The 26,723-nt window shown below is 38.0% G+C and overlaps 1 protein-coding gene across 5 annotated transcripts in view; it reads left to right on the forward strand.

Moving 5' to 3' along the window:
- Rasal2 (RAS protein activator like 2) overlaps positions 1 to 26,723 on the forward strand; it is a 284,658-nt gene that overhangs the window by 224,949 nt on the left and 32,986 nt on the right. For all 5 annotated transcript variants that reach the window (XM_041662766.1, XM_041662768.1, XM_041662767.1 and 2 more), the window contains 5 exons: positions 990 to 1,099; positions 16,098 to 16,251; positions 17,440 to 17,538; positions 19,035 to 19,589; positions 20,960 to 21,104. In XM_041662766.1, the coding sequence (XP_041518700.1) occupies positions 990 to 1,099; positions 16,098 to 16,251; positions 17,440 to 17,538; positions 19,035 to 19,589; positions 20,960 to 21,104 (1,063 nt within the window). The remainder of the gene's footprint in view (positions 1 to 989; positions 1,100 to 16,097; positions 16,252 to 17,439; positions 17,539 to 19,034; positions 19,590 to 20,959; positions 21,105 to 26,723) is intronic.

The following is a 26,723-nucleotide window of genomic DNA, read 5'->3' on the forward strand; positions in this document are numbered from 1 at the left end:
CACGATATACTTTCATCAATCAAACCCATTCCCACTCCCTTCCAGCTTCTCCCAGCTTCTCCCAAAACTTCATCACCACATTTCCCTCTCAATTTGATCTACTCTTCTTCCCCCGCTTCCCCAAAATCTATTGAGTCCACATAGTACTGCCAGCTTGTGCACTGTATATGGCAGTCCCCTAGAGCATGGGCATCCTATCCTTGAAGAAAACTGACTCTGCTTCAGCAGCCGACAGTTGCCTGTATCTTCCTGACTGGCTAGGGTTGGTACCTCGTGGGCCTTCCCCATCCATGCTGGAATTGGACTGGCTTGATCTGGTGCTTGAGGTCACATAACCTGTCTCAGTATTTTAGTGATTTCATAGATGGTCTCTATTTCATGTAAAATAGTTTATCTGCCTTTGATTTTATAAATAACAATATCCAAAGTGATGTGACCAAATTTTAATAACACTTTGAAGATTAACAATATAGTCTTTGTACTACTTAGTTAACTCTTTCCCCATCCTCCTCTAGCAATATCTTCAGTTTCCCCAGTAAGACTAAACACCTTCCCACTTCAGGGACTTTGCTCATGACGTTATATTTACCTATTTTCCTTTAGGTTAGGAAATCATTAGGTGTCATTTCTATTGAAATTGCTGGTAATATTTTCATAGAAAACAGTTGTGTGGTTTATTGCTGTTTTAAGTCTATTTGTAAACTTATAGGTTTTTTTTCTGCCACAGATAGTATAAAAACTAGGATTGGTGTTATCAACAAGTTTACCTCAGTTTTTCACAGTACAAAAAAGTCTTTTATCACATTACCAAGAAGTAATTTTATTTACCTTATTTATTTATTATTTACTTAATTTTATTTGATTAAAGACTGAAAGCTAGATTCTGTCCCAGTCCTTCCCTTTCGATCTAAACCCCTTTTGCAAATTTCTTGTGGAAGGCAAGGTTCCCGAGTAGTTCCCTCGCCCACCACTCTGCCTTTTCATTCTAGGGATTCTTCAGCAAGCGCCTGAAAGGTTCCATCAAGAGGACCAAAAGCCAGTCAAAGCTTGACAGAAACACAAGCTTTCGACTTCCATCCCTTCGCAATGCAGATGACAGGTAGGATGTGACTTGTTTTAAAAAAAAGACATCAGATGCTAGAATTGATTATTTACTTACTTTGAGGTAGTGTCTCAGTATGTAGCTCTAATTGACTTGGAGTTTATTATATACACCAAGTTGGCCTTCAATTACAGAAACCCAGCTGCCTTGGCTTCCTAAGTGCTAGGGCTAAGGGTGTGTACACCATGCCTAGCACAAAGTGGATTTTGATAAGACTCTTGAACCTTTTACCTTTATATCAGTGACAGAATAATCCAGTACAAAATTTATTTTTTTGTCTTACTCACATTGAGACAAGGTACAAAATGTTGACTCAGCAGTCAACCAGTATAAAATTCATATAATTATTAGAGTTTGGAGCTATATAAGTTTTAATAATAAGATATACTGTTTCTGTAAAGTCAGGTTCTACTGGTTATTGGTAAATTCTTTTTCTTTGATCATCACTAAGTGATAAAAGAGATGATAACCAAAAAAATGTTTAGTGCTGCTGGGCGGTGGTAGCGCACACCTTTAATCCCAGCACTCAGGAGGCAGAGGCAGGCAGATTTCTGAGTCCAAGACCAGCCTGGTCTACAAGAACTAGCTCCAGGACAGGCTCCAAAGCTATAGAGAAACCCTGTCTCGAAAAAAAAAAAAAGGAAAGAAAAGAAAAATGTTTTGCTATACTGGATACATATGGTTATCTTATTCAGTCTCTATGATAAGTGTGGTCTTATGCTATAGATAAAGAATCTGATGTGCAAAGATATTAAGTAATGTTGTCCAAGATCATACAGTTTATAAATAACAAAAATGATACTTGCCTGTAGGATTTTTCCAGCATTCATGCTCTTTTCTACTATACTGTTCTGTGTGTGTAGCATATAAAATCAGTCTTAGTGGTTTATAGTCACTTGTGGAAAACACAGTTTGGAAAGAATTTCAAGGATTTCAGTAGTTAGAACTGCTAACCTAGTAAACATTGCATGTTTAACTCCCTGAAGATACCATCCTTTTGAAATAATTGAGTATATTCTCAGATGCATCTTACTGTCTCACAGCACTCATGGTTTTGGAAATGTGTCAATGAGTCATTGCCATCGCCGGTGCTTACTTTTTACTCTCATTTTGTAGTTGAGGAACTGGAGGTAGGAAGACTGAGAAACTTGTCCAGAGTTAAGCAAGTCATAGATATAGATTTAAACATGACTCTTTCATATTTGATATTGTCATTTATACTTGAGGATTTAAGGTTAATTTTTTTTTCTAGTTAGTGACTCTGTTTTCTGCCACCTTTCTCACAGACAGAAATTAAAATGATAGACTTGCCAGGCAGAGAATTTTGAGTTTTATTTTAGTATTATTTTCATATGGAGTTTTATCAGATCTTATCTGTGGACCACATAGGAAGTAGTGAAATTTAAAAGCCTGTCTAGATGTACCCATTGGAAATGGATTCCACAACTCTGTATTTGATTGGTTATAGTTTTCTGTAATGATCTCTGTCTATTGCAGAGTTTTCTTTGATGAGGGGTGAGGACTACAGTTATCTGTGAATGAAAGGACAAATACTTAGAACGTAACTAGGGATTATGAGGTTTAGTAAAGTGGTTGTTATCGATTCTTCACCAAGATCCATGGCTTCACCAGCTCTGGTAATTGGCTGGGTTAACAGTACCAGTTTCCCTCTTGCTGAGTGGGTCTTAAGTTCAATTAAAAAGCTGCTGCTTTCTGCTGAGGTGTCTATGCCACTACTGCACTCCTAGTTATTAAAATGGTAAGAGCCAGAGCGTCAGGGAGTTTTCTGTGGGGCTGTGTATCTTTCATTAAGATCAGAAGCTACACACATAACATTTCATTAACATGACTGCCCAAACATAAACTGAACAAGGAAAACAATAGACAGTCCAAAGAGGGGGGGCCAGGGAGAACACCATGAGACCTCAACTCTACACAAAGAACTATAGAATGCTAAGACCAGAAGAAATTGTCTTACCCAGTGAAGAACACATCATTTAGTCATCCTATACCAAATGGTCAGCCCTGAAAACATGCATACAAGTTACATTATATAAACCAAGCAGGTTATATTTAGGAATAAGTATACATATATGCATGTGGCAACAGTTAATGAAGAATGAGGTCATGGATTTGAAAGACAGCAAGGAGGAGTATATGGGATGGTTTGAAGGGAAGAGGGAAATAATGTGATTATTATAATCTCTAAAATAGATATTTTTTTTTTAAAGAGAAAAAAGGAGGGCTGAAGAGATGGCTCAGGGATTAAGAACACTGGTTCTTCTTCCAGAGGTCCTGAGTTCATTCCCAACAATCACATGGTGGCTCACAAGCATCCATATTAGGATCTGATGTCCTCTTCTGGCATAACACGTAAATGCAGATAGAACACTCATACATTAAATACACAATACATACATACATAAATATTTTTTAAGTAAGAGGAAAGGATAAATAAAAATATAAACGAACCAAGAATTCACCATGTAGCTGTTTTCACAATGTTGATTCTGTCAACCCATGTTCAGTCTTCTAGTGTCTTCTTCAGCCCTTTCTTCAGTGTTAAAACCTTTCCTTGTAGATACCTTGCATTTCTTTCCTTAGATTTATTCAAAATTTGCAGTATGATTTGGTTTTGTTTGAGGCAATTGTGGATGGGATTGTTTCTCTGATTTCTTTTTTTAGTATATTTATCATTAGTATATAAGTATCATTAGTATATAATATACATTCGTACATAAGAAGGAATGCTGAGTTTTGCATGCTAATTTTGGATCCTTCCATTTTACTAAAAGTGTTTAGCAGATTAAGTGTTTCCTGGTGGAGTCTTTAGGGTCCCTTATGTATAACATCTTATCTACAAGTAAGGATACTCTGACTCATTTTCCTATGTGTATCCCTTCTCTTTTTCCCTCCCTCCCTCCTTCCTTCCCTCCCTTCTTCCTTTCCTGTCCCTCCCCCTCCCCTCTCTCTCTCCTCTCTTTCTCTCTCTTTTTCTCTTGTTCCAGCTAAGATTTCAACCACTATTAAATAAGAGAGTGAAGATCCTTGTCATCTTTTTGGTTTTAGTAGAAATAATTTCAAGTTTTCTCTTCATTTAGTATAATGTTATCATGAATAGCCTTTATTGTGTTGTGATATATTCCTTCTAGTCCTTCTAGATTTCATTAAGAATCTCTTAATTGTGTAATTTCTGTCTGAGTTCATTTGTGTGAAATACTACATTCTTTCCATTTGCATATGTTGAGCTATCCCTACAGCTCTGAAACCAACAAATGATCTCTTTGATGTGTGGCATTCAGTTTGCAAATATTTTGTTTATAATATTTGCAGCTCTTTTTATCAGGGAAATTATATTTTTGTTGTTGTTATCATCTTTATTTGGTTTGTACTAGTTAATACTTGGTTTGTACAAAGAGTTCAGCAGGTATTCTTCTATGCTTTCTATTTTATGGAGTAGTTTGAGAATCATCAGTATTAGTTCTTCTGTAAAGGTCTGCTAAAATTTGCATCCATCTGGGTCTGGACTCCTTTTAGCTGGGAGATGTTTTATTACTGTTTTAATCCAATTGCTTGTTAGAAATGTGTTTGTTTGTTTGCTTTTTGTCTTGGTTTCATTTGGGTATGCCATATGCATCTAAAATTTTGTCTGTGCATTTCACATTTTCCAGTTTAGTTTGACTGAAAGTTTTTAAGATATGTCCTTATGATTGTTTGGAATTTCTTCTGTAATGCACTCCCTTGGGTTTCCTTTTTATTGTTTAGATATATTTATTTTTGTGTTTATGAATGTTTTGCCTGGATGTGTGTTTGTGTATCACATTTCTGCAAAACTTCCAGAGGCCAGAGGAGTGCCCTCTTGGTGCTCTTGCTCCCCTTGGAACTGGAGTTACAGATAGTTTTTAACCCCTTGTGGGCACTGGAAATCAAACCTAGGTTCTCTGCAAGAGCAATCATTGCTCTTGACTGCTGAGCCAGCTCTCCATCCCCATTAACTTTATTAAATAGGATCTTCTCTCTCTTTTGGTGAGTTTAACTAAGAATTTGTTGATCTTTTATATCTTTTCAAAGTGCCAACTCTTCCTTCCATTAATCTTCTCTGTCTCTGTCTCCCTCTATCTCAGTACTTTCTACACAGATTGTACTTCTTTCTGTCTACTAAAAGAATGAGTCTTAGCTTGACCTTGCTTTTCCAAAGCCCTAAGGTGCACTATTTAGTTATTTATTTGAGAGCGCTCCAATTTTTTTTTCATAATGTAGGTACTTTTAGCTGTAAACTTTCCTCTTAGATCTGCTTTCATTGAATCTCATAGGTTCTAGTATGTTGTGCTTTAATTTTTGTTCAGTTGTAAAAGTATTTTTTCTTTCTTTATTTCTTCAATGATCTATTAATAATTAAAAAGTTTATTATTTAATCCCCATAAATATGTATATGTTCTGGAGTTCTCATTGTGTCCTAGTTTTAATTCCATTATGATGACATAGAATAAAAAGTTATTTTAATACTTCTGTATTTGATGTTCTTCTATCTGTGTCTTATTGTATCATCCATTTTGGAAAAAGCTTCTGAGAAGAATATCGATTCTTTAGTGTTGGGATGGAATTCTACAGATGTCTGTTAGTCCCATCTGACTTATGCTATTATTTAGACCAGATGTTCTGTTTAGTTTTTGTCAGAATGTCCTGTCAGTTGGTGAGAGTGGGGTATTAAAGTCACTTACTATTATTATGTTACAGGTGATGTCTGGATTTATATCTAGTAGTTGTTTTATGGAATTGTGTGGACCCATGCTTGGTGCATGGTCTAGTTTGGCCCTCTTTGCTGTGGGGAAAAACAAAAAACAAACCACTGACCAAAACCAGCTGGTGGGAGGAAAGGGTTTATTTCCACTTTTACTTTATAATTCATCATTCTATAGTTCCAGAACTCAAGGCAGAAGCTTGTAAGTAAGGACTGAAACAAGCCATGGAGAAATGCTGCTTTCTAGCTTGCTTCCTGTTGCTTGCTCACTCTGCTTTCGTATTCTTCCCAAGGCCTAGGAAGAACATAAACATTCAGTTTTTAAGGTTATACATAAAAGTCTGCTTTTTGTCTTTAAAATTAACACTCAAAGCAGAAATATGAATACTAGTAAAACTAGAAAAATCTGAATGAATCATGGACTATTTAAGATTAAATGATCATATATAATTGCTGTACAGAAGGAATTTCTGAAGTCTTACCACCTAAGATACAGAACGAAGTACTAACTGAACACAGTATATTTTCCCCTCACATAAAAGTCGAAGTCTGCCATCCTTAGGATCTTCAAAGATCTCCTCATGAACACAAGATGATTGCTGTAACTGTGTTATGACATCTATGTTTCAAACATCTAAAAAGAGGGACCCTTATCAGGGTGTTGGTTACTACCAGTTGAATTATCTCTTTTTAAAGGAATTTCCATGAACTGCTCCAATGACTCCTGTTTGTTTATTCGTAATTTTTTTTTTGCAACTGAAACTGGAAATGTTTATATTTGGACACACTATGGCCCCCAATAATGCAAGAATCTGTTCTTAAATTCTAACTAGCATTTGCTATTGAGGGTTGATTTAGCACACATACTTCCATAATTCTGGAATAGTTCAGATTTTGCCTTCCTTTAGAATACTAACATTCAAGTTAGTCTTATCATATAGATTGGAGAAACTACACACCCACAAAAGGATTTATAGTAGTGACGTTTGTGTTTCTCTGTTAAAATCCCAGGTGGTAGGTACATGCCAGACAAAAGCATCCATATAAATATATGTACATAAGTGTTCACAGCAGCATTATTCATAGTAATCATGATTACCAAAGTGAACATGACCCACATGACCATCGACAGATGGGTACACAAACATATTCCCATATTAGTCATCCACAATAAAAGAATGGAATACTGAAACATGCTGCAGCATGTATGACTGTGTTTAAACTTGAAAGCATCATAATTGAAAAATATTTGTTATGGACTGGGGTATGATACCGCCTAGCATACATTTCATCCCCACCACTGCAGAGAGAAAAACTAATCACAACTTTAGTTTCCCCAATCTGTGTGAAGCTGTTATCTTGGATACTAGCCTTCTAAATATTGTGTTTCCTTTGTAGAATATGGAAGTGGCAAGAATAGGAAAATTCATAGATATTAATAGTTGCCAAAGACAGAAGATGTGATATATAAAAAAAAGCCAGTGAAAGAGGAGTAACTTGAGGGGCGTTAAGCTTCTATTTTGAGTGGTAAAAATAATTTAAGCTTAAATTTTGGTGATGATTGCACAGTTCTAAATATATTGAAAATTCTATATACTTTAAATGGTTGGATTTTATTGTGTATGAATTCTTTCTCAATAAAGATGTTAAAGAAAAACAGCTGGCCAGGAAGAGTCTGCAATGGAGCTCATGAGTCTGTGAGCTCATTATAGCAACAGTTTCTGCTGAGCTCTTTAGTGCTTTACTCTTACACATACAACCAAGTGTCTTGTAACTACCAAAGAAATACAACAAATGAAAGACAGAAACCAAAATAAACAACCGAAGAGACCTATGTTCATAGCAAAAACAACTTTACAAGTAAAATGAATTATTTTTTTAAAAGATAAGACTGTATACCTAGCCGGACGGTGGTGGCGCATGCCTTTAATTCCAGCACTTGGGAGGCAGAGGCAGGCGGATCTCTGGGAGTTCGAGGCCAGCCTGGTCTACAAGAGCTAGTTCCGGGACCGGCACCAAAGCTACAGAGAAACCCTGTCTCGAAAAAACCAAAAAAAAAAAAAATTTAAAAAAAGACTGTATACCTATAAAATAATAACAAAGTAGCAGAGAGGAAAAACAGGAAGAAAGATCTTGAAAGTTAACATGAAAATCAAGTCACTGTCACAGGAAGTGTAGCAGAAGATAGAGTTAGAAGGGCAAGATAGTAGAAGCCAGTGAGGGTACATATCTCCAAACCTGATGACCTAGATTCCATCCCTGGAGCATCCATGGTGGGAGGACAGAACACACTCCAAGTTGTCTTCTGACTTTCACACCCCCTACAAATAAATAAATAGTATAAAGAATGAAAGAATCCGTGTACAAGATTAGAAAAAGGAACAAAGACTTTAGGGATGAAAATGTCCCAAGACAAGAAAACAAATGTGCAGACTGGGGACACCTCTCCGCCCTCAGTTTCCAGTACAGTAAATGGTAAAGAACAGAAGCCTATCTATCTATAACATCGCAAGATATCAGATCACCAAGATTTTGTTGTTTTGCTTGTTTGTTTTCTACCCTTAAAAAACTTCTATAAAGAAAACAGTAGGCTGCATGCAAAAGAAATGGGGATGGGGAACACGATAGTAAAATGGGATGATATTAGAATTTTTGGTAAAATTACTGAACCAGAAATTTGAGGGGACATGTCATTAAAATTATGGAAAGAAATGTTTTTCAGCTCAGTTCTCTAAAGTTCTTAAATGTCAAGCTAAGGAGTTTAGACTCTAGTCTTACAAGCAGCAGAGAACCTGCACAGGGTTCCCTAGAAGTAGCATGAAACAGTGCCGTGGATGGAGAAATCCAGCACTGTGGAGCATGCAGTTTCAGATTACCTGCTCTGTAGACACCAGGCTTGGGGTGCCAGTTATTATGAAGCTACTATAAGATACAGTGAAGGCTCTAAAGAGGGGCTTGGCAGTAGAAAAAGACAGAATATAAGGAATACTTTAGAAAAAAAGTAGAATGTCAAAGTCATTGTTGCCAGGCGGTGGTGGCGCACGCCTTTAATCCCAGCACTTGGGAGGCAGAGGCAGGCGGATCTCTGTGAGTTCGAGACCAACCTGGTCTACAAGAGCTAGTTCCAGGACAGGCTCCAAAACCACAGAGAAACCCTGTCTCGAAAAACCAAAAAAAAAAAAAAAAAAAAAAAAAAAGTCATTGTTTCAAAGTCATCTGATCAGTTAAAACCCAGGAGTATCATTTTCTAGAATCCATATGGGTTGCATTTTGACTTTTAAAGTGTGCCATGTAAGAGGGCATGGGATCATGAAAAGACTGATTCTTTTACCTTTTGTTCAGAGGCACTTAAAACTAGGGGATGATGAAAAACACTGGGCCTATTACGTTGCCAGATTTTCAAGTATTTGTTACCAACCCTACATTTTGGGATTTGGTGAATAGACACAGGAGTAGAAAGGAGGTAAACAGTCTAAGTACCATCTTAGTTTTCCTTTATGGTCGATGAACATGGCAGATGTTTGTATCTTGCTTCTTCCTTCAAGGATTTATCATCTCTAAGGAGAATTTTCAAGGAATCCTTCAGGGATTTTTCATCTCTAAGGAGACTCTCACCTATAATTTCATTCCAGGAGTTCTTATGGAAAAGGGGTATATACCCATGCAGGGACACAGAAGCCAAAGGTTAATATCAGGGGTCTTCCTCTATCATGACCACCATATTTTTTGAGATAGGGTCTTATCCTGAGCCTAGAGCTCAGCCATTGGACAACTGCAGCTTCTCCTGTCTCCATCTCCTGTCCCTGAGACCATAGCCATGCACCACTCTCCATTTCATTGACGTGGGTACTGGATTGCAGAATGCAGTTGTCCAAACTTACACCGCAAGCAGCTTACACATTGACCACCTCACCAGCCCATTCTAAGGAGGAGTGTTTGTTATTGTGGTCTCCAAACTCTACAAAGAACGTTCATACTTTCTTTGCACTGACAGCCACTAGAAATTAGGAACACAGACCATTCTGAAAGCTGTATCATTCCTGTTCCACTACCAATACTTAGTCATTTCTCGTCATCTAGCTACCCAGGAAGAATCAAACCTCATCCCGTTTCCCCTACCTATATCCATTGTAGAGAACAAGGATGCACCTCATCGTTTTCTCAAAATTCACTCCAACAAAAGTCTTCTGACTTTTTCACCCTCTGTAGTCTTGATCTAACTGAGGAGTTCAAGGTAGTGGAACTAGTCCCAAAACATCTCCTTTATAAACACTACATCCTGTCATGAACTTCACTTTGGCTTATCACCTCTCTTTATCTCAGTATCACAAATGAAATTTCAATTGTAATATCTTACTGTGTGTATAATAATTTATTGTAATCATTAGCATAGTATGCAAATACAATAGCATAGCCCATTCCTTCCCTAACTCCCAGCATTATCTCTTATGAACTCCATGAAGTCTTTCATTTATAGTATTTCCCATAGTGTTTTGTATTATTGTTCTGCATTTGATTTTATTCTTTTCCCAAATGATAGTCCCTGTTCCCATACTCTGTCCTGAGTCTGGTTTAATTTTAATACATGCTCATATAACAATACCCAAGTCAGAAATTATATGCTTCCTGACTTTTGTATTCTTTCCACGTCTCCAAGCCTCTACCTGACCACCCATGGCTAACTGTGAATGACTTATAGAATGAACTGCACTATAATAGATATACTCATATTTCTGCTTGCTGTACTTTTTGCATGCTGATAATTGTGGTTGATAGGTGTGGCAACTGGCTAGGATTATAATTGCTTTACTCCCTTGGCAGCTTGCATAGTGTTTTCTGGAACCATGAAAGCTAGACCATAGGAAAGAGGCCTTTAGTGCAGACCTAGCTTGAGTCATCTAAGTCATGTATCCTAAGTGTGTTGTGTCTTCAGCATTAGAGGCCCACCCTCAATCCCTGAAAGGCAACATTGTAGAAAACCACGACAGGACACATTGCAGAGCTCAGTGTGTTGTGGGGAGACCAGTCCAAACAGATCTGTATTATAGCTCCTGCCTCTGTGGCTCAAGGAACATAGTAGAAGAGAAGGCCAGAATCCTGGGAAGAAATGACAGCCATGTCAGTGGACCTGTTAATGTGCAAGGGGGAGTCCCTCCCCTAGAATACAGGCAACTACTGCTGAAAGAAGAATTAGTGTCCCTCGAAGACGAAATTCCCTTATTGGTTGTCCAGTGCAGAGTTGTCAGCCCTGAAACCATATACACACAAACAATAGGCTCAGTGGAATACAGATAGATAGATAGATAGATAGATAGATAGATAGATAGATAGATAGAAATACATATATAATCAAAAAGAGGATATCAACTTGAGAGTGGAAGAGTGTGGGAGTGGCTGAGAAGAGGAAAGGGGAGGAGTGATGTATTTCTATTTCAATTAAAAATATTTTTTAAAGGAATTTTAGTATTTCTACTCTTCTACTGGTCTATTGAGTTAGGTTCTGGGTATAATTTGGTTCATTTTGATATATTTGCCAAATTCAATATGCCTGTGTTTATATTTGTTTTATTGGTATTAGTAGGTTTTAATTCATTTGCAATTGAAGGAATAAGAAAATTGTATTATAAAACGTCTCTATGTATAGTAGAGACAGTGGAATTTTTTACTTCTCAGATTACACTTTGGTTTTTATAGTCTCTTTCTATGCCGCCTTCCTTGAATGTGTACATATATACATGTTAAAGTAGCTATATGTTTGACTTTTTTGTGGGATAGTGAGCCATGAGGTTTTTATTTTAGGGGATGATTCAGGCTGCAGATACCCTGCTTTATCTGTATCATCTGGACTCATTAGACTATCCTGTCTGGAGACTGAGCAGGGAGAAGGAAAATCTGTATTATGTACTTTGCTTCTATAAACACATCTATGTGGCTAACATAAAAATCAGTAGTATAAGCAATAGAAAGTGGTTTCACCTACAGCAAGGAGGCCAGTATAGCTAACTATCAAGGTTCTCAGAAAGTGGGTTTTGAGTACACAATAGAACAGTAGTGAGTGATTACATATACACACACACACACACACACACACACACACACACACACACACACACACATAGCCTGTGAGGGACAATTAAATTACAATACAAAAGAGTTGCATGTTTTTCAGTAGATAGAGTCACTTGAAAATGTTCAGAAAATATCTTATTATAAAACAGTAAAATCCAGAGAACAGGGGGGATTCTTTTCTTGTTGTGAGATGAGAAGATCTCAGTTTAAAATGTGATGAGAGTATTGAAACACCCAAGTTTATTAATTACTACTTGGTACATACCAGAATAAATATCTTAAAATGAGTGTTGGTTAAACTCGAGTGTCCTGCAATGCTCAACTACTGGTGCAGATCCCTTCAAGAACTCAGTGACACAGCTCAGACTCCTAACTGCCGACCAAGCAGAAACTCACCTGCACCGAGTCCAGGATTTTGTGTGGCAATAAGCGTTTTTAATGAAAAGTTTCCCAGTTCCTAAATTTGGAACAGAATCTGTAGACATGTGGCAGATTGAGCTAGCCAACCCAAGCATTATTGGAGATGTAGGGGAAACGTGACTTTTAAAAAATCACATGGGTAGGATGAGAAAATCCAGCTGTGTTTATTTCAAATCGCACTAATCAGAGTTCTTTTACTATTTTCCTTTTGCATCAGTGCATCCCCATCTCCAGCCGTTCACTTTTCTCTTTTAAGACTGACTTTAAGTAGTGATGAAGGCTGAAGCAATAAACAGACATTTACTGTGGTAACTGAAAGCCCCTCCTGTAGTTTTTGTCCTAAATCAGTCAGAAGCAGCAAATCATCTTCATTGGCAATTAGATTTTTAACACATCCTAACCCTTTGCTTCACAGTCCATAAGTTGACAAAGAAATCAAGACTCTGCTAACCTTAAAATAGAAATGTAGAGTATGGTGTTCCTTAATTAATGTAAAATCGACCTCTAAGAAGCAATTTCCCAGTTAAATTAATGAACAGTCACATTGGAAGCCTGCATCCTTCCTATGTGGTGTTTGCAGTAGTGGTGGTCAGAAGAGCCAGGCCAGGAGTCAAGGAATGCACATTATCTTGATGAAGACCCTGTCAAGCTCCCCTTGGAAAAGCTTTAAACTCATTATGCTACCAATAAATACCCATTCTGTTCCATTAGAGGAGTAAACTGGTGGCTCCAGACTCTAAAAGTCTAGTTAGGAGACCTGTGGAAAATCAGTTCATGTGAAGGTACGGGAGGAGGTAACATGATCAGAGGTGACCTAGGGTTTCTGATGTCATAATTGAAATGTTTGGACAGATAATGCCTCCTTCCCCCACTCTTGCCCTAGCCATCCCCAGGCTGTTTGATCTTTTGTTTACTGTAGTCATGCTTCTGTGGGAGTTACTTCTCAGAGACACTGTCTTCTTGATACGGGAAGAACCTGCTTATTTATTCAGCAGTAATGTTGAATATGGTAGACTTTGGCTATCGATTCATGGTGTTGTATCCTCATTTTGAACTATAGGAGATTCTGAACTAGGTATTAATTATTGAAATTTCAGTAAGCATTTAAAGTTATCCAAATTATTAGATGATTAGAATGGGCTTTTATAGCAGCTATTGGAAGGTGGACTACACTGCAGAATATTGGGGAAAAAATTATTTCATTTAACTTTCTTTAAAGTTAAACCAGATAAATTGTGCAAAAAGAGACTTTTAACTAGGGTGGGCACTGCAAAGGAAACAAGTGAGAGATTGTACTTGCAAAAAGCCATAGAGGGACTACCACCATCTAGTGAGAGGGTAGCTGGCAATCACATGTAACAAGCTAAAGCTTCCTAGATCTGTTCCTGAGTAGTTTTTAGTAATCCATTTCCCCACCCCCAGAGATGCCTTTATTAGCCAGCTTTTGACTGAGAACTTACTGATGGGAATGAGCCCTCACCGCCCCCTCCCTTCTGTTTGAAAACAGTCACCTTTGCCTTGTTTGCAGAGCAAGCTCCCTGAGTCTTGCCAGCTGCAGCTTCTCTCTGCTGCTTTCCAGCTCTAATCTCCTTAAAAGTGTAGCTCCATGGCAACAGGCCCAGCCTTGAGCCCTGGAACCTAGTTTGTATTACCTGAGGGGCTAGATGCAGCCTAGAGAAATAGCGGGATGTCACCTGCACTGCTGGGCTTGGATAGTGAGGACTTGTTCGATTGTTTCTGTTTCTGTCCTGCTTCTGTTGAAGACTTGAATAACACCTGAGAGGCATTTGTGCACAGATGGCATCAGTGGCATCAGTAACTGAAGGCAGAAGGGACATCATCCTCGGCTGGCTCCTGTCTGCTACACAGAAAGTTGTTTTCTGAGGTGTAGTCCAGGAAGTGACTTGCTGCACCGGGACGTGTGGCACCGCTATGGTTTGGGGTTGCACTGCCAGGGGGCTGTACAATTGCTTCGTGTAGGTAGACATTTATTTTGTTTTAAATAAAATTAGCTTATATTTTAATTTTTTGGAGATTATAAAAAACAAAAGACACCTTGTCATAGCACCTGTTTTACATATCTCTTGATCATCCTAGAGCCAAAGAGGCTTTTTCCTCAAGCAATTCCTCCTGGAAAAGAGAGCTAAAATCATTATTTTCTGTTTGTTTAACAAAGATGACGGTGTCCTGTTTATCCATCTGGTTTCTGATTCAGCATATTCAGAAAGGCTGTTTTGGGAAATTGTCGTAAGGTTTTAAAAGATAGCATTTAGCTACTTAGAATTGTGCTGTATTTGTACCATATAACTTCAAAAATGGCTCCTTATCCAGAACAAAGGGAAATGAATACAAGTCCTGCTTTGTTGTGTTTTTATGACACTGTATTTGGTGGCTTTTGTCCCTTTAGTACACTTTGCATTATTAGTGGGAACTACTATGTTGCCCTTTTTACTTTAAAAAAAAAAATGCTATCAGAAGACAGGGGTTTTTCCAGCCTAAACTTTAGTCATTACTGTTTTGTTTTTGTTAAAACAACAGACTAAATTATTCTTATTGCTGAAGATGTTTCCTATTTATGGGGTTTGATCAAGTGGAGTGGAGACAGAAGGTAGTGAATTTAGTGCTAGCTTTCAGTTTCCTATTTCTTAATCATTTAGCTAACTGCTCTTCTGGCAGTAAGTGCTACAGCTCATCTCAGTGTTATCCTTGTTCCTAGCAAATGAATAAAGCTGCTTATTTAATACTTTACCAAAACAAATGTCTTTACACAGACATTTCTTCATAGACTTATTATTAAGTCCTACTTGAACCATAGGGGTGTCTCAATCAATAAGTGTGATAATTATTGACTAAAACTGTGTGACCGTACATTTTTGGATTTAGGAAAACTGTTTTCCATCATGTTTGACTTCATTAGTTTTTATGATAGGAAGGCAATGAAGTACTAGCTCCTGTAGTAACAAGATCTAGGATACCCACCCTTCTTTTTAAACAACCAGGAAAATAGAATCAGCCAAGACACCGGCCTAACAGTGTCAACTGTTCTCTGGGGAGTTTGGCTTTTTTTTTCTCCTTTTTTTTTTTTTTTTTTTTTTTTAAGTGTGGTGGGAAGTTTCCTCAAGGCATTCTCTTCTTATTATACTGTAAAGCCTGTGCCCGAAGTCAAAAGTTTGCCAGAAGGGAACTCCATATTGAGATGGAAATGAGGTTGTTTGAAAGACATTCCTGTTCTGAAAAGCTTGTCTTTCCTGCTGTCCCTCTCACTCCCCTGGCTGCTTTCTCTTGCTCGCTGTGTGTGCTGAGCTGGGAGTAGATCTCCCAGAGCACAAAGCAACAAACGAGGATTCAGCCATTGTCAGTGATACAAGAAGATGAATGATGTGTATCGTCAAATAAAATAAGAATGTCTTTTGACAGTACTTTTGCATAAAAAGTAATAAAGAATTCTGAATAGTGTGTATTTCTCTATTTTCCAATACAGAAATGAGACTGAAAATAACATCTGTATAGGAACTTAGAGGTCCTTTGAGATTTGTAAGATTATTCTGTTTTTGAAAAGGCATGTTCATGAGTATGTTCATGTATGCATAGTTATGTTTACCCATGAATGTGGCTGTTAATACTGTTGTTATTGTACGATATTTATTTGTTCCTTCTTTTATTTTTCCCATTACACTTCTGTACTTTCTTTCTTTTTTTTTTTTTTTTTTTTTTTTTGTCTCTTTTCCTTAATGTAACACTGCCTCAAGTATTCTCTACTTTTAGGGCTCGTGGTCTGCCTAAACTGAAAGAGTCTCGTTCCCATGAGTCCCTGCTGAGCCCGTGCAGTGCAGTGGAATGTCTGGATCTTGGTAGAGGGGAACCAGTGTCCGTGAAACCACTCCATAGTAGCATCCTTGGACAAGACTTCTGCTTTGAGGTAAAAAGGAAAAAGAATTTCAGAAAGAAGGGAAAATAATTGACAATAATTTGATTGTTTGACTGTTGTGTTTCTGATTTAATGTCTTAACTAGTTTTCAGTTCCTGAAATTTTTCTACTTATAAGGGAAGAGTTGAAAATCTGTCAATAGAATTATATTTGTAATTGAAGTTATGAATTATTATCTCATACCTTTGCCTTTGTCTGCTTTAAAAACTTAAGCACTTAGTACATTGTCAGAGTAGGTTACAAGATTACAATAGTTTCTCAAACTAATGTATTATTTTTTAATATTGATGTCATATACTGTTATTTAATTCCAATTTTAGAAGAGTTTGGAGAAAACCCACCAAAATTACAGTTTTATAACTATAACATGATCAGTTCTTGACCTAGGACCATCCCTTGTTTGTTTTTGTAATCTCCTGCATGTTTCTAGACCAGTAACTGCCCTTCTCAGCCACATGTCAGGGCCTCACTAACCATCTGGAGCTAGGAACTGCCTTTTCAGACACAACACACCACCTGATCTGGTTCACTGTATTATGACCCAAGAGTGTAAGTGAGCAGACTGTAGCTTGGAGTAGGTCATTTATATGTGCTTATTATTATTATTATTACTTGTTTAAAATCCCTTTAACTTTTCCTTATTTGCAAAGCTCAGTTCAGTAGCTTCTACTATGGACATAGTACATTACGTCAGATGTTATAAATGACTGGAAATCAATGGGTTAATTACCTCCTGGAGGAGAAATGGATTCCAAAGAGTGATTCCTTTGTACTGATGCCTTTCAACTTCATTTAGTAGCCTTCAGTAGCATTGTAATGAAGCCGTTTTATGAAATTAAATGATCTTACAAACATTCCCTTTTTAGTTATTTTTATTAGCCCAAATGAGCATATTAATTTATAGGTTATTTTAGATATGGCCTTAAACTTTTTAAATTTTTTGTTTCTCTGCACCATAGGCCAAATTGTAAATGAGCTTTTTTTCTCATAGTTGGAAATAAGTATTGATGCGACTTAGAGAATTTAAGTAAAGATATGACAAAATTAATATATAATATTATATTATAGTAGGAGTTGAGTTTCATAACATGGCCTAATTCTTAAACTTTAGACATTAGAAGATAGATCCCCCACCACACACATAGTCTTACATCTACATCTCTAATCTTTGTGTTGAAGGTCACCTACTTAAGTGGAAGTAAATGCTTTAGCTGTAACTCTGCCTCAGAGAGAGACAAGTGGATGGAAAACCTTCGAAGGACAGTTCAGCCAAATAAGGTAATGGTGGCTCTTGGTGTCAAAATGTGTCACAAATAGGACATGTATACCACCCCCTCTAAGACTCATGGATCTGAGAAGAGGGGGCAGAAAGAATATAAATGCGGGAAGATAAGAGAAGGGCAAAGAAGTACACAGCCAAGGTACTCTCCTCATCTCATGGCTGCTGTGGCTGCAGACCACACCTCACTGGGTCTGTCAGTCGGCCAGTCAGTCATGGACTGGGAGGGTCAGGGGCCCCTACCCTCCTTGCTGAACTATTGGCTACTTGCCAGTTTCAGGGGAGGAGCAGTTACAGTTTTCAGGTAAGTGCTCACCAGAGGAGTCCATCAGACTCTAATGGATGGTTCTGAACCCATTGTCACACAGATGTTCTTGATTAAACTCAGTGAGTCTCAGAAAGGTGGGAAGGGGCTATGATGTGTAAGAAAGGGAGTCATGAGGGTGGGAAGGAGATTAAAGAAGGCGGGGTTATGGTAATCAGAATGCACATTACACGTGTATGAAATTGCGAGAACAAATTCATTTAAGTTTTTTTTAAAAATGTACCGTTTTGTAAGCATCAAGTTGATAGAAGACAAATGTAATATCTTAATTTTATATATCTTAGTAAAATGTTGTTGTTGAGACATATCTCACTATGTAACCAAGGCTGGCCTTAAACTTGCAACCCTTTTGCCCCAGCCCTTGCAAGGCTGGGATTATAGACAATTGCTACCACTTCTGGCTTAGAGTTTGACAGTTTGAAAAACCTGTATACATGTTAGGACATTTTACACTGAAAATTATCTTACTGAAGACAATATTGTTGTCATTTTACTAGTGGGAATAGAGGCTCAAAAAGCTAAGTAACATACCCAGCCCAGCCAGAAATTAATACATAATAAAAAGTTATATTAGCAACTTACCTTTTTATTTTTAGGAATTAGTCTAAATTGCTGTTACATGATTGTACTTTTTAATCCAAAAAATATGTGGTTCCATAAGATTTGTTTTGTTTTCAAGACAGTTTCTGGTGTAGCCCTGGCTGTCCTGGAACTCACTCTGTAGACCAGGCTGGGCTCAAACTCAGAGATTTGCATCCTTCTGCCTCCTGAATGCTGGGCTAAAGGCTTGCATTAACACTGCCCGGCTTTGTAAGATTTAAAAAATATTTTTTTTAATTACATTTGTGTGTGTGTGTGTGTGTGTGTGTGTGTGTGTGTGTGTGAACATGTGTGGAAGTCCGAGGACAATTTGCAGCGTTGATTCTTTTCCTTCAACAGTGTGTGTTCTGGGATAAAATTCAGGTAACTGGGCTTGGCAGCAGGTGTATCTACCCACTGAACTTGCACAGGATTCTTCTTTAGAGTTCTTTGGTTCAAAACAATGAGATAGCAATTCTTTTTACTATGTTGACTGCTCTTAGTAGAAGAACATTAATAAACAGCATTACTTGAGGAAGAAAACATTCTCTTTCTGGTTTGTCAGATCTCAAATTTGCTGTCTCTTTATAGGACAATTGTCGACGAGCTGAAAATGTTCTCCGTTTATGGATCATTGAAGCCAAGGACCTTGCCCCTAAAAAAAAATATTTCTGCGAACTGTGCCTTGATGATACCCTATTTGCTCGTACAACCAGCAAGACCAAAGCAGACAATATTTTCTGGGGCGAACATTTTGAATTCTATAGCCTTCCACCTCTTCATAGCATCACAGTTCACATTTATAAGGATGTGGAAAAAAAGAAAAAAAAGGACAAGAATAATTATGTAGGGCTTGTCAATATCCCCACTGCCAGTGTGACTGGTCGCCAGTTTGTAGAAAAGTGGTACCCAGTAAGTACACCCACACCCAACAAAGGAAAGACAGGAGGACCTTCCATTCGGATTAAGTCACGTTTCCAAACTATCACCATTCTGCCTATGGAGCAATACAAAGAATTTGCAGAATTCATCACCAGCAACTACACCATGCTGTGTTCTGTTCTTGAGCCAGTAATTAGTGTGAGGAATAAAGAGGAGCTGGCTTGTGCCTTAGTACACATTCTTCAGAGTACTGGCAGAGCCAAGGTAAGCTGAAACGAGTGTATTACCTAAAAGTCCTTCCTTACTATGTACAAGGAAATAAAGATGTGGATACTGGGAGATATTGTGAAAATCCAGTTTAGAATGTTTTCAGAAAAGAAAAAGGAAATTAAGGTTGAGTGAAGGAAGTCTATTAGCAGGTCTGTAAGATATGGAGATTTGTAAAGTAAAGTAAAAGGGAGGGCTAGCAAATACTTACTTCTAGTTTATTTTTGTGAGGGTAGATACCAAGGCCGCAGTTGCTCTTGTACCCCACGACATGAATTCTGTTGTTGTTGTTTTCTTTTTTGAAACATGGTCTCACCATATTGCCCATTCTAGCTTCAAACTTGATATCCTCCTGCCTCAGCCTCCCAAATCCCAGAATTAAAGGTGTTACAAGTGTGCAACATCATGCCTAGCTGAAGTTTTTCTGAAGTACTAAATGTTGTATTTTAAGATTAACTGCTAACTGTATGTCAGTGGTACCGAAGGAGATAATCAGAAAAAATGTGCTGAGTATAAGTCTTCATGGAGTTAACATCTGTATCTGAAATGGAAACACAGGGGTGCTATACAGTTAGTTGGCAGCTGTTTCGTCACAATCTTTCATCTACATGGAAATGAAAACTGGGAAGCTGAAAGTAACATCTAACATGTGCCAGTAACTGTTAGGTGATGAAAGTGTGTCTTCACTGGATGTGTTGGGCAAAATAAACATTATCTTTAATCTTTCAGTTTTCTGGAGAAATTGTATCAAGTAATACAAAAGTAGATCTTTGATTATAGTAAGAAGTACAGAGGGTAAAAAGATAAATAATATTGTGGAGGTGTGGAGCAAGGGGAATTGACAAGCAAGGCTCTAGGGTAATATTGATCCAGGAGGGCTTCATGGAGGAAGTAGTATATGAGCTGAGATCTAACGGTTTCCAGAAATTACTTTTGTAATAATGGGAGTGGAGGTGAGGACAGAACTGAGAGCAGCATTAGAAAAGATTATTGTGGTGAGTAGAGAACCTTGTATGTGGATGGGCTGTGCGGACTAATGGACATAAAAAAGCAACTAAAGCAGCATGCAGGGGCTGGAGCAGAGAGACTAGGGCTTGGTGACGGTCAAAACACAGAATAACTTGGAGGTGCATTTAGAATTATGGTCTTTTTCAAAAGCGCATTAGGAAATCTCTGTAGGAATTCAGGAACCAAATTTAGAGCTGACGATACATAAGATTTTTATCCTGACTGCCTTTTCCCTTTCCAAGGAGTTTGTTGCCTTCGTTTATAGCAGAGTTCCCAGCATTTCTGCTGTTTCGGTAGTCTCTTTTAATGTATGGTTCTTATTCAGTTGCTTTCTTTCTGATTGAACATTATTCTGCCAGGATTTTCTGACTGACTTGGTGATGTCTGAGGTGGATCGTTGTGGAGAACATGATGTCTTGATCTTCAGAGAAAACACCATTGCCACTAAATCCATTGAAGAATACCTCAAGTTGGTGGGACAACAGTACCTTCATGATGCACTGGGTATGGAAGAGGAAGATATTTATCCTCTTTCCCTTTCAGTTTTAACTTCTTCTATCTCCTAAGTCAAAGAAGTTAAACTGTATATGTTCATCTGACTTGAGTGATTCAGACTTCAACCATTAACTGTCTCTGCAGTACTTACCAGTAGAGTAACCACACATGTTCATTATAACATATATGAAAATAGAAAACCCTTCAGCATATATAGCCACCCCAAACCCCTGCATTTCTGACTCCAGGATATATAATAGTACTGATGGATTTCACTACTAGAACTTAGGTGTCTAATTTTCCAAAAGTACTGGGTGTTCATACTGTGATATGGCTGCATTACTTCAGTCTTAAAAGAACTAACCTGCCATTTATTATGCTTTCAAAATTCTCATCATAAATAAAGAAATATTTGATAGTTCCTACAGTTCTACGTTTCTGTTTTAAGGTCTCTAACTAGTAACTAATTTTTGCCTAATCATTAGTTGTTGGTTACTAAGCCACTCACCTGATTGGTTAAAAATTAGTTACTAGTTAGAAGTTGAACTGACTTGGCAATTTGTTCAGTTTGTAGGAAAGATTGATTAAATATTATAGAGAATTTGTAGACTTTCTAAGTGACTAAGGATAGTGAGTTTCTTTGGGGTATTTTATTTTTAATCATGTATGTCTTTTCATGGGTATGAACACTTGAGTGCAGGTACTCATGGAGCTTGAGTTAACAGACAGTTATTGCTTGCCAGATGTGAATGTGGGAATCAAACTCAGGTCCTCTACAAGAGCAGTACAGGCTCTTCAGTGTAGAGTCATCTCTCCAGCCCCTTGATAACAGTTGTAGAAGAAACAACAGAAATCATGGAAGTAGTAGGCCTTAAAGGGGGAAATTATATGTTACCTTATATGTGTTGACTTGAAGTTCTGATAGAAATTTGGGGGGAGTTTAGGTGAAAAAAGCAAATTAGAGCATATGTCTAGACATATGTGAGAACTCAGGGACTGACTTATGTAGAGGAGTTAAATGAAGCTAAGAAATTACCAAAACAAAAAGGATAGAGCCAAAAACACATCTCATCAAAAAGGGAGATAAAAAAAACAAGGAAAATGATCAGAGGGGAAAAAATGCAAAAACGAAAACCATGGAAATGCAGCCTCAAATACCAATACAAAGGAGAGTAAAGGAGTCAGAGAAGCCCTGTTTTTTGTAGTACCTCCTAGGTGGTCAGCTCCATCAGGATGAAGTTGAGTATGTCCAAAACTGATTGGGTGAATGAGAAGCACATGGACACAGGCATTCTTACTGATGCTCTGGGTGAAGAGTGGAAGGGTTATGTGGTCTGAATCAATTGTAAGGACAATGAACAAGGTTTTCCCTTGAAGCAGAGTATTTTGACCCACATCTGGTGAGTAAGGGGCTTTCTTGTGATAAACCAAGGATAACTGGAGAGAGGAAGAGCAAATCTGGATTTGGATGCATTGTGGATGCCAAGCTGAGTGTTCTCAACTTTGTTACTGTTTAGAGCCCAAAAGAACTAGCACAATATGCAAACTTTTCAACTCTCTAAAGATGATGGCCACCAATATGTTGTCAAGAAAGCTCTTAAGCAAGGAAGGTGAGAAGCCCCCAAGATTCAGCATCTTGTAATGTCACGAGTCCTGCAAGTGCTCTAAAGAAACAACACACTAAGAAAAAGGAGGAGGAGGCTTCAAATATGCCAAACTTTTGGCCCAATAATGAAAGAAGCCGAAGAAATGCTACAGGAACAGATTGCCAAGAGATGTAGGCTGTCTTTGCTGAGAGTGTCTACTTCTAAGTCCAGTCAGAAATAAAGAATCTTTAAAAATAACAAACTGGTTAGATGTTGAGGACAAGGAGGGTCAGAAGCTGAAGATGCAGCTCAGTGGAGTTGGAGAGATGGCTGGGTGATTCAGAGCACTTAACTGCCCATTTTTAAGCATTCGTGATACCCTAGATTCAATACCCAAGACTACTGTTTTTATTCTTACATGTTTTATTTATTTGTGTGTATGGGTGTGTGTGTGAGAGAGAGAGAGACAACAGACAGAAAGAGACAGAGAACAAACACAACTTGTAGTTGGTTATCTCCTTCCACCATGTGGGTGCCAGGGATCCAATTTAAGTCATCAGGCATTGTAGAAAGCATCTTTGCTCACAGAACCATCTTGCTAGCCCAATACTACCTTTAACAAAAAAAAAAAAAAAAAAAAAATTAGATGGTAAGAAAAATAGTTGTCAAATTATTTCACAGTTTAAATATCACTTGTGATTCTTCAGACTGTTGTATCAAGAGAAAAGGAGCTGGGCAATGGTGGCACACGCATTCAATCCCAGCACTCACAAGGCAGAGGCAGGCAGATCTGTGAGCTTGATGACATCCTGGTCTACAAAGTGAGTTTCAGGATAGCTAGGGGTATACAAAGAAACCTGTCTTTAAAAAAAAGGAATTAAGGAGGGAAAAAAAAGAGGGAAGGAATTAAAAGGTAAAAAGTAGTAACTGGTTGAGAACTAGGGCTGTGTTTACAGGAAGCAGAATAGTAGTGACAATTTCTACTCTAAACAAGAGTTGTTTTTTTTTTCACTTCTGTTTATCTTCAAATCTACTCAGTTGCTTTAATGTAAGATCTAATAAGAATTATGAGAAAACAGTTGATTTTCATTGACACAGGAAAGATGCTATTAATCTCATTTACATAGGCACTTAACTATGGTTATACATTTTGTGTTAGTATTTGCTTTAGTTCTGAAATGTAGGGACAGACTCTGGGTGGTGGTTTTTTTTGTTTTTTGTTTTGTCATTTCTTTTAACTAAATTTTGATGCTGTTAGGGGCCAATTAGAGCTCAGAAATATTCTGTGCCGTGGAGGTATGTGAGGACGGATGGAAGCTTTTAGCTCTTGTGCTTGAGATTTCCCAGTGAGAAAAGGAAGTACTCTCCACGCCCCCAGGTGTGTGCCCTTCTCATTATAACAGGCTACAAGGCCTTCGTGATTTTCAATTATTTCTATGAAAGATATTTACCCAGCGTCGTTATAGTTCAAGCTGAGGCCAGAGAACGGGATTCTTGACCTGTTCCTGTATTGTGTACTAACGCAGTTATCAGTTAACAAATAAGAATCCTCACACTTTGAAACACTGTATTGAGATGATAAGGACCACTTAAATACAAAGATGAAGACAGGGGAAACAAGAAAGAAGAAAATAATACAAACTTTTAAACTGTCAATCTTAGATTCCGGGGCAATGACAATGGAGGCCAGGCCAGGGCCACAAACTCACGGAGCCCCTTGCAGATGTGCTTTTGCTGGATACGTGTTTAATAGAGGACACGCAGCAACAGTGACAGGAGCCAACTTTTGCCCAGACTTAAAGGGATGACACTCAATTACACTGCTCAGCCACACTCACAAGCCCAGAGGCGATCACAGGCATCTTACAAGTGTTACTTGGTGCAGGTTCAGTCCCTTCCCTTGACAAAGTCAAGTTTACACCAGTGACCTAGGGCAGCAAAACTTCCTCTCATCTGTCCAGCTCTCCCAATGTCCGGCAGAAAGAACCACTCAAAATGAAAGAGGGTCTTCCTGCCCCTACACACGTACTTCTCATTTGCTCCTAACAGCATCAAAAATTAGTTAAAACAACAACAAAAACCCTCACTAGACTCTGTCACTACATCTGAGATTCAGCGCTTCCAAATGCTGCTCTCTTCTCAGGAAGGGGCAGTTCAGACTTAGAAAGTCATGCACAATGAACGTGCTGGCACAAATTGATACACATATTGCTGAAGAGTCGTCCAGTACCCTTTAAGACAGGCAGAGTGGTCACAATGGGCTTACAGCAGGCAACATCCCCTCGGGTTATTACAGACAGGGAGACTCAATCTGTGTTGTCCTATAAAAGGCAACAATGAAGCATCTCTAACAGTGTTCTCCATTCTGTGAACATGAAGGTGAGAATATTCATATTCTAAAGATCTGTTTGCTTAAATGGATTTCTGAATTAAAGCTCCAAAATGACAAATGATTACCAAGTCCTTTGATAAAATAGTGAATAATTAAATATATGATTAGCTCAGTAGGCATGAAAATTAATTCATTGAGCATGGGAAACAATTTAGATAACCTCACAAAGATCTCTGGTTAACATTTCTGTGACCTAAGAACATGGGTTAGGATAAAGAAAATGGCTGCAGCTTCCCAGAGCGTGAAAACAATTAACTCATAAGATTCTCAGTACTGAGACTAGACTCTTCTTCCTACTGAAGTTTTGTTGTATTAATACACTTTAAGCAAAAAGAAAAAAAGAAGTGCTGTTTATGTCGTTCATTGGTAGAGTACTTTCCTGACACACATAAGGCCATGAGTATAGCCCACCCATCCTCAAAGAAAGTTGCCATCATAATGTACAGTATCAGCCAGGTTCTTAGCCTGTCTTGATTTTAATAAAAGCATTACTCTCTACTGAGAAAAAAAAAAAAAAAGCTCTGTTCTATTTAGACTTAAGTCTTCATCTGTTTGCTCCCTTTACCTGTCTGATTAAAGTCAATTTCTTATTGTTGTTTGTGACAAAGAAGAAATAGCATCTGTGAAACATAAGTCTCTTAGAAGGCATAATTTCCAGGCTGGTGTTAGAGGCAAATACCTGTCAGCAGTAATATGTCAACACCTGTTAAACAAACCTCACATGAAATGTTGATGATAGTAACCATTTAGCAATTAACATAGAAAACATGTAATAGAACTGAGCATGGTGGCACATGCTTGCATTTTCATCAGTCTTAAGGTAAAGGCAGGACTACTTAATGAGTTTGCAGTTAGTCTGGAGTTCGTGAGACCTTTACTAAAAAGATGGGAGGTGGGGAGTTGGAGAGATGGCTAGATGATTAAGAGCACATAACTGCTCTTGCAGAGAACCCAGGTTGAGTTCCCAACACCCACATAGTGACTGACAACCATTCATAAATCCAGTTGCAGTGAATTTGATACCACTTTCTGATCTCTGCTGACACCAGACACTTCGGTGGTACACATACAGACACATACACATAAAATAAATCTAAAATTTTTTTAATTACAAAATGTTTTCAAAGAAGGGGGTGGAAATACAGCTAAGCAGTTAAGAAAGCCTGTTTGCTGCATAATCATGAAGTCCAGCGTTTGGATACAGTACCCACATAACAAGCTGGGAATCTGCAAACAGCTGTGCCTGCAGCTCCCAGGATCTGACACTCCTGGGCCTCCATGTGTAAAGTCATGCTCATCTCTTCACCTGGGTTTATATACAAACAAGACAAATACAAAGCTTTCTTAAAATTCAAAGAAGAAAACATGCTACAACATTTTGAATACACACTAAATATTTAAACTCAGTGATTGCCCCTTTTAGCTCTCCCCCCCCCCCAAAAGGCAAAGGAGCAAACTCAAATAATTTTCAAGTAAGTACCTTTTTAGGTACAAATCTATAAAAGCTTCATCTTAATTTTAGCATACTACACATTTTCAGACATACATTATAATTCCAAAAATGAAAACAGTTTTTGGGGTTTTTTTTTGTTGTTGGTGGTGGTGGTGGTTTGGTTTGGGTTTTCTTGTTTCTTTTTGAGACAGGGTTTC

Source organism: Microtus oregoni, unplaced genomic scaffold (genome assembly GCF_018167655.1).
Source record: "Microtus oregoni isolate MIOR12 unplaced genomic scaffold, Mior012 000013F_ref0000133, whole genome shotgun sequence".
In the NCBI taxonomy this organism is placed as follows: domain Eukaryota; kingdom Metazoa; phylum Chordata; class Mammalia; order Rodentia; family Cricetidae; genus Microtus; species Microtus oregoni.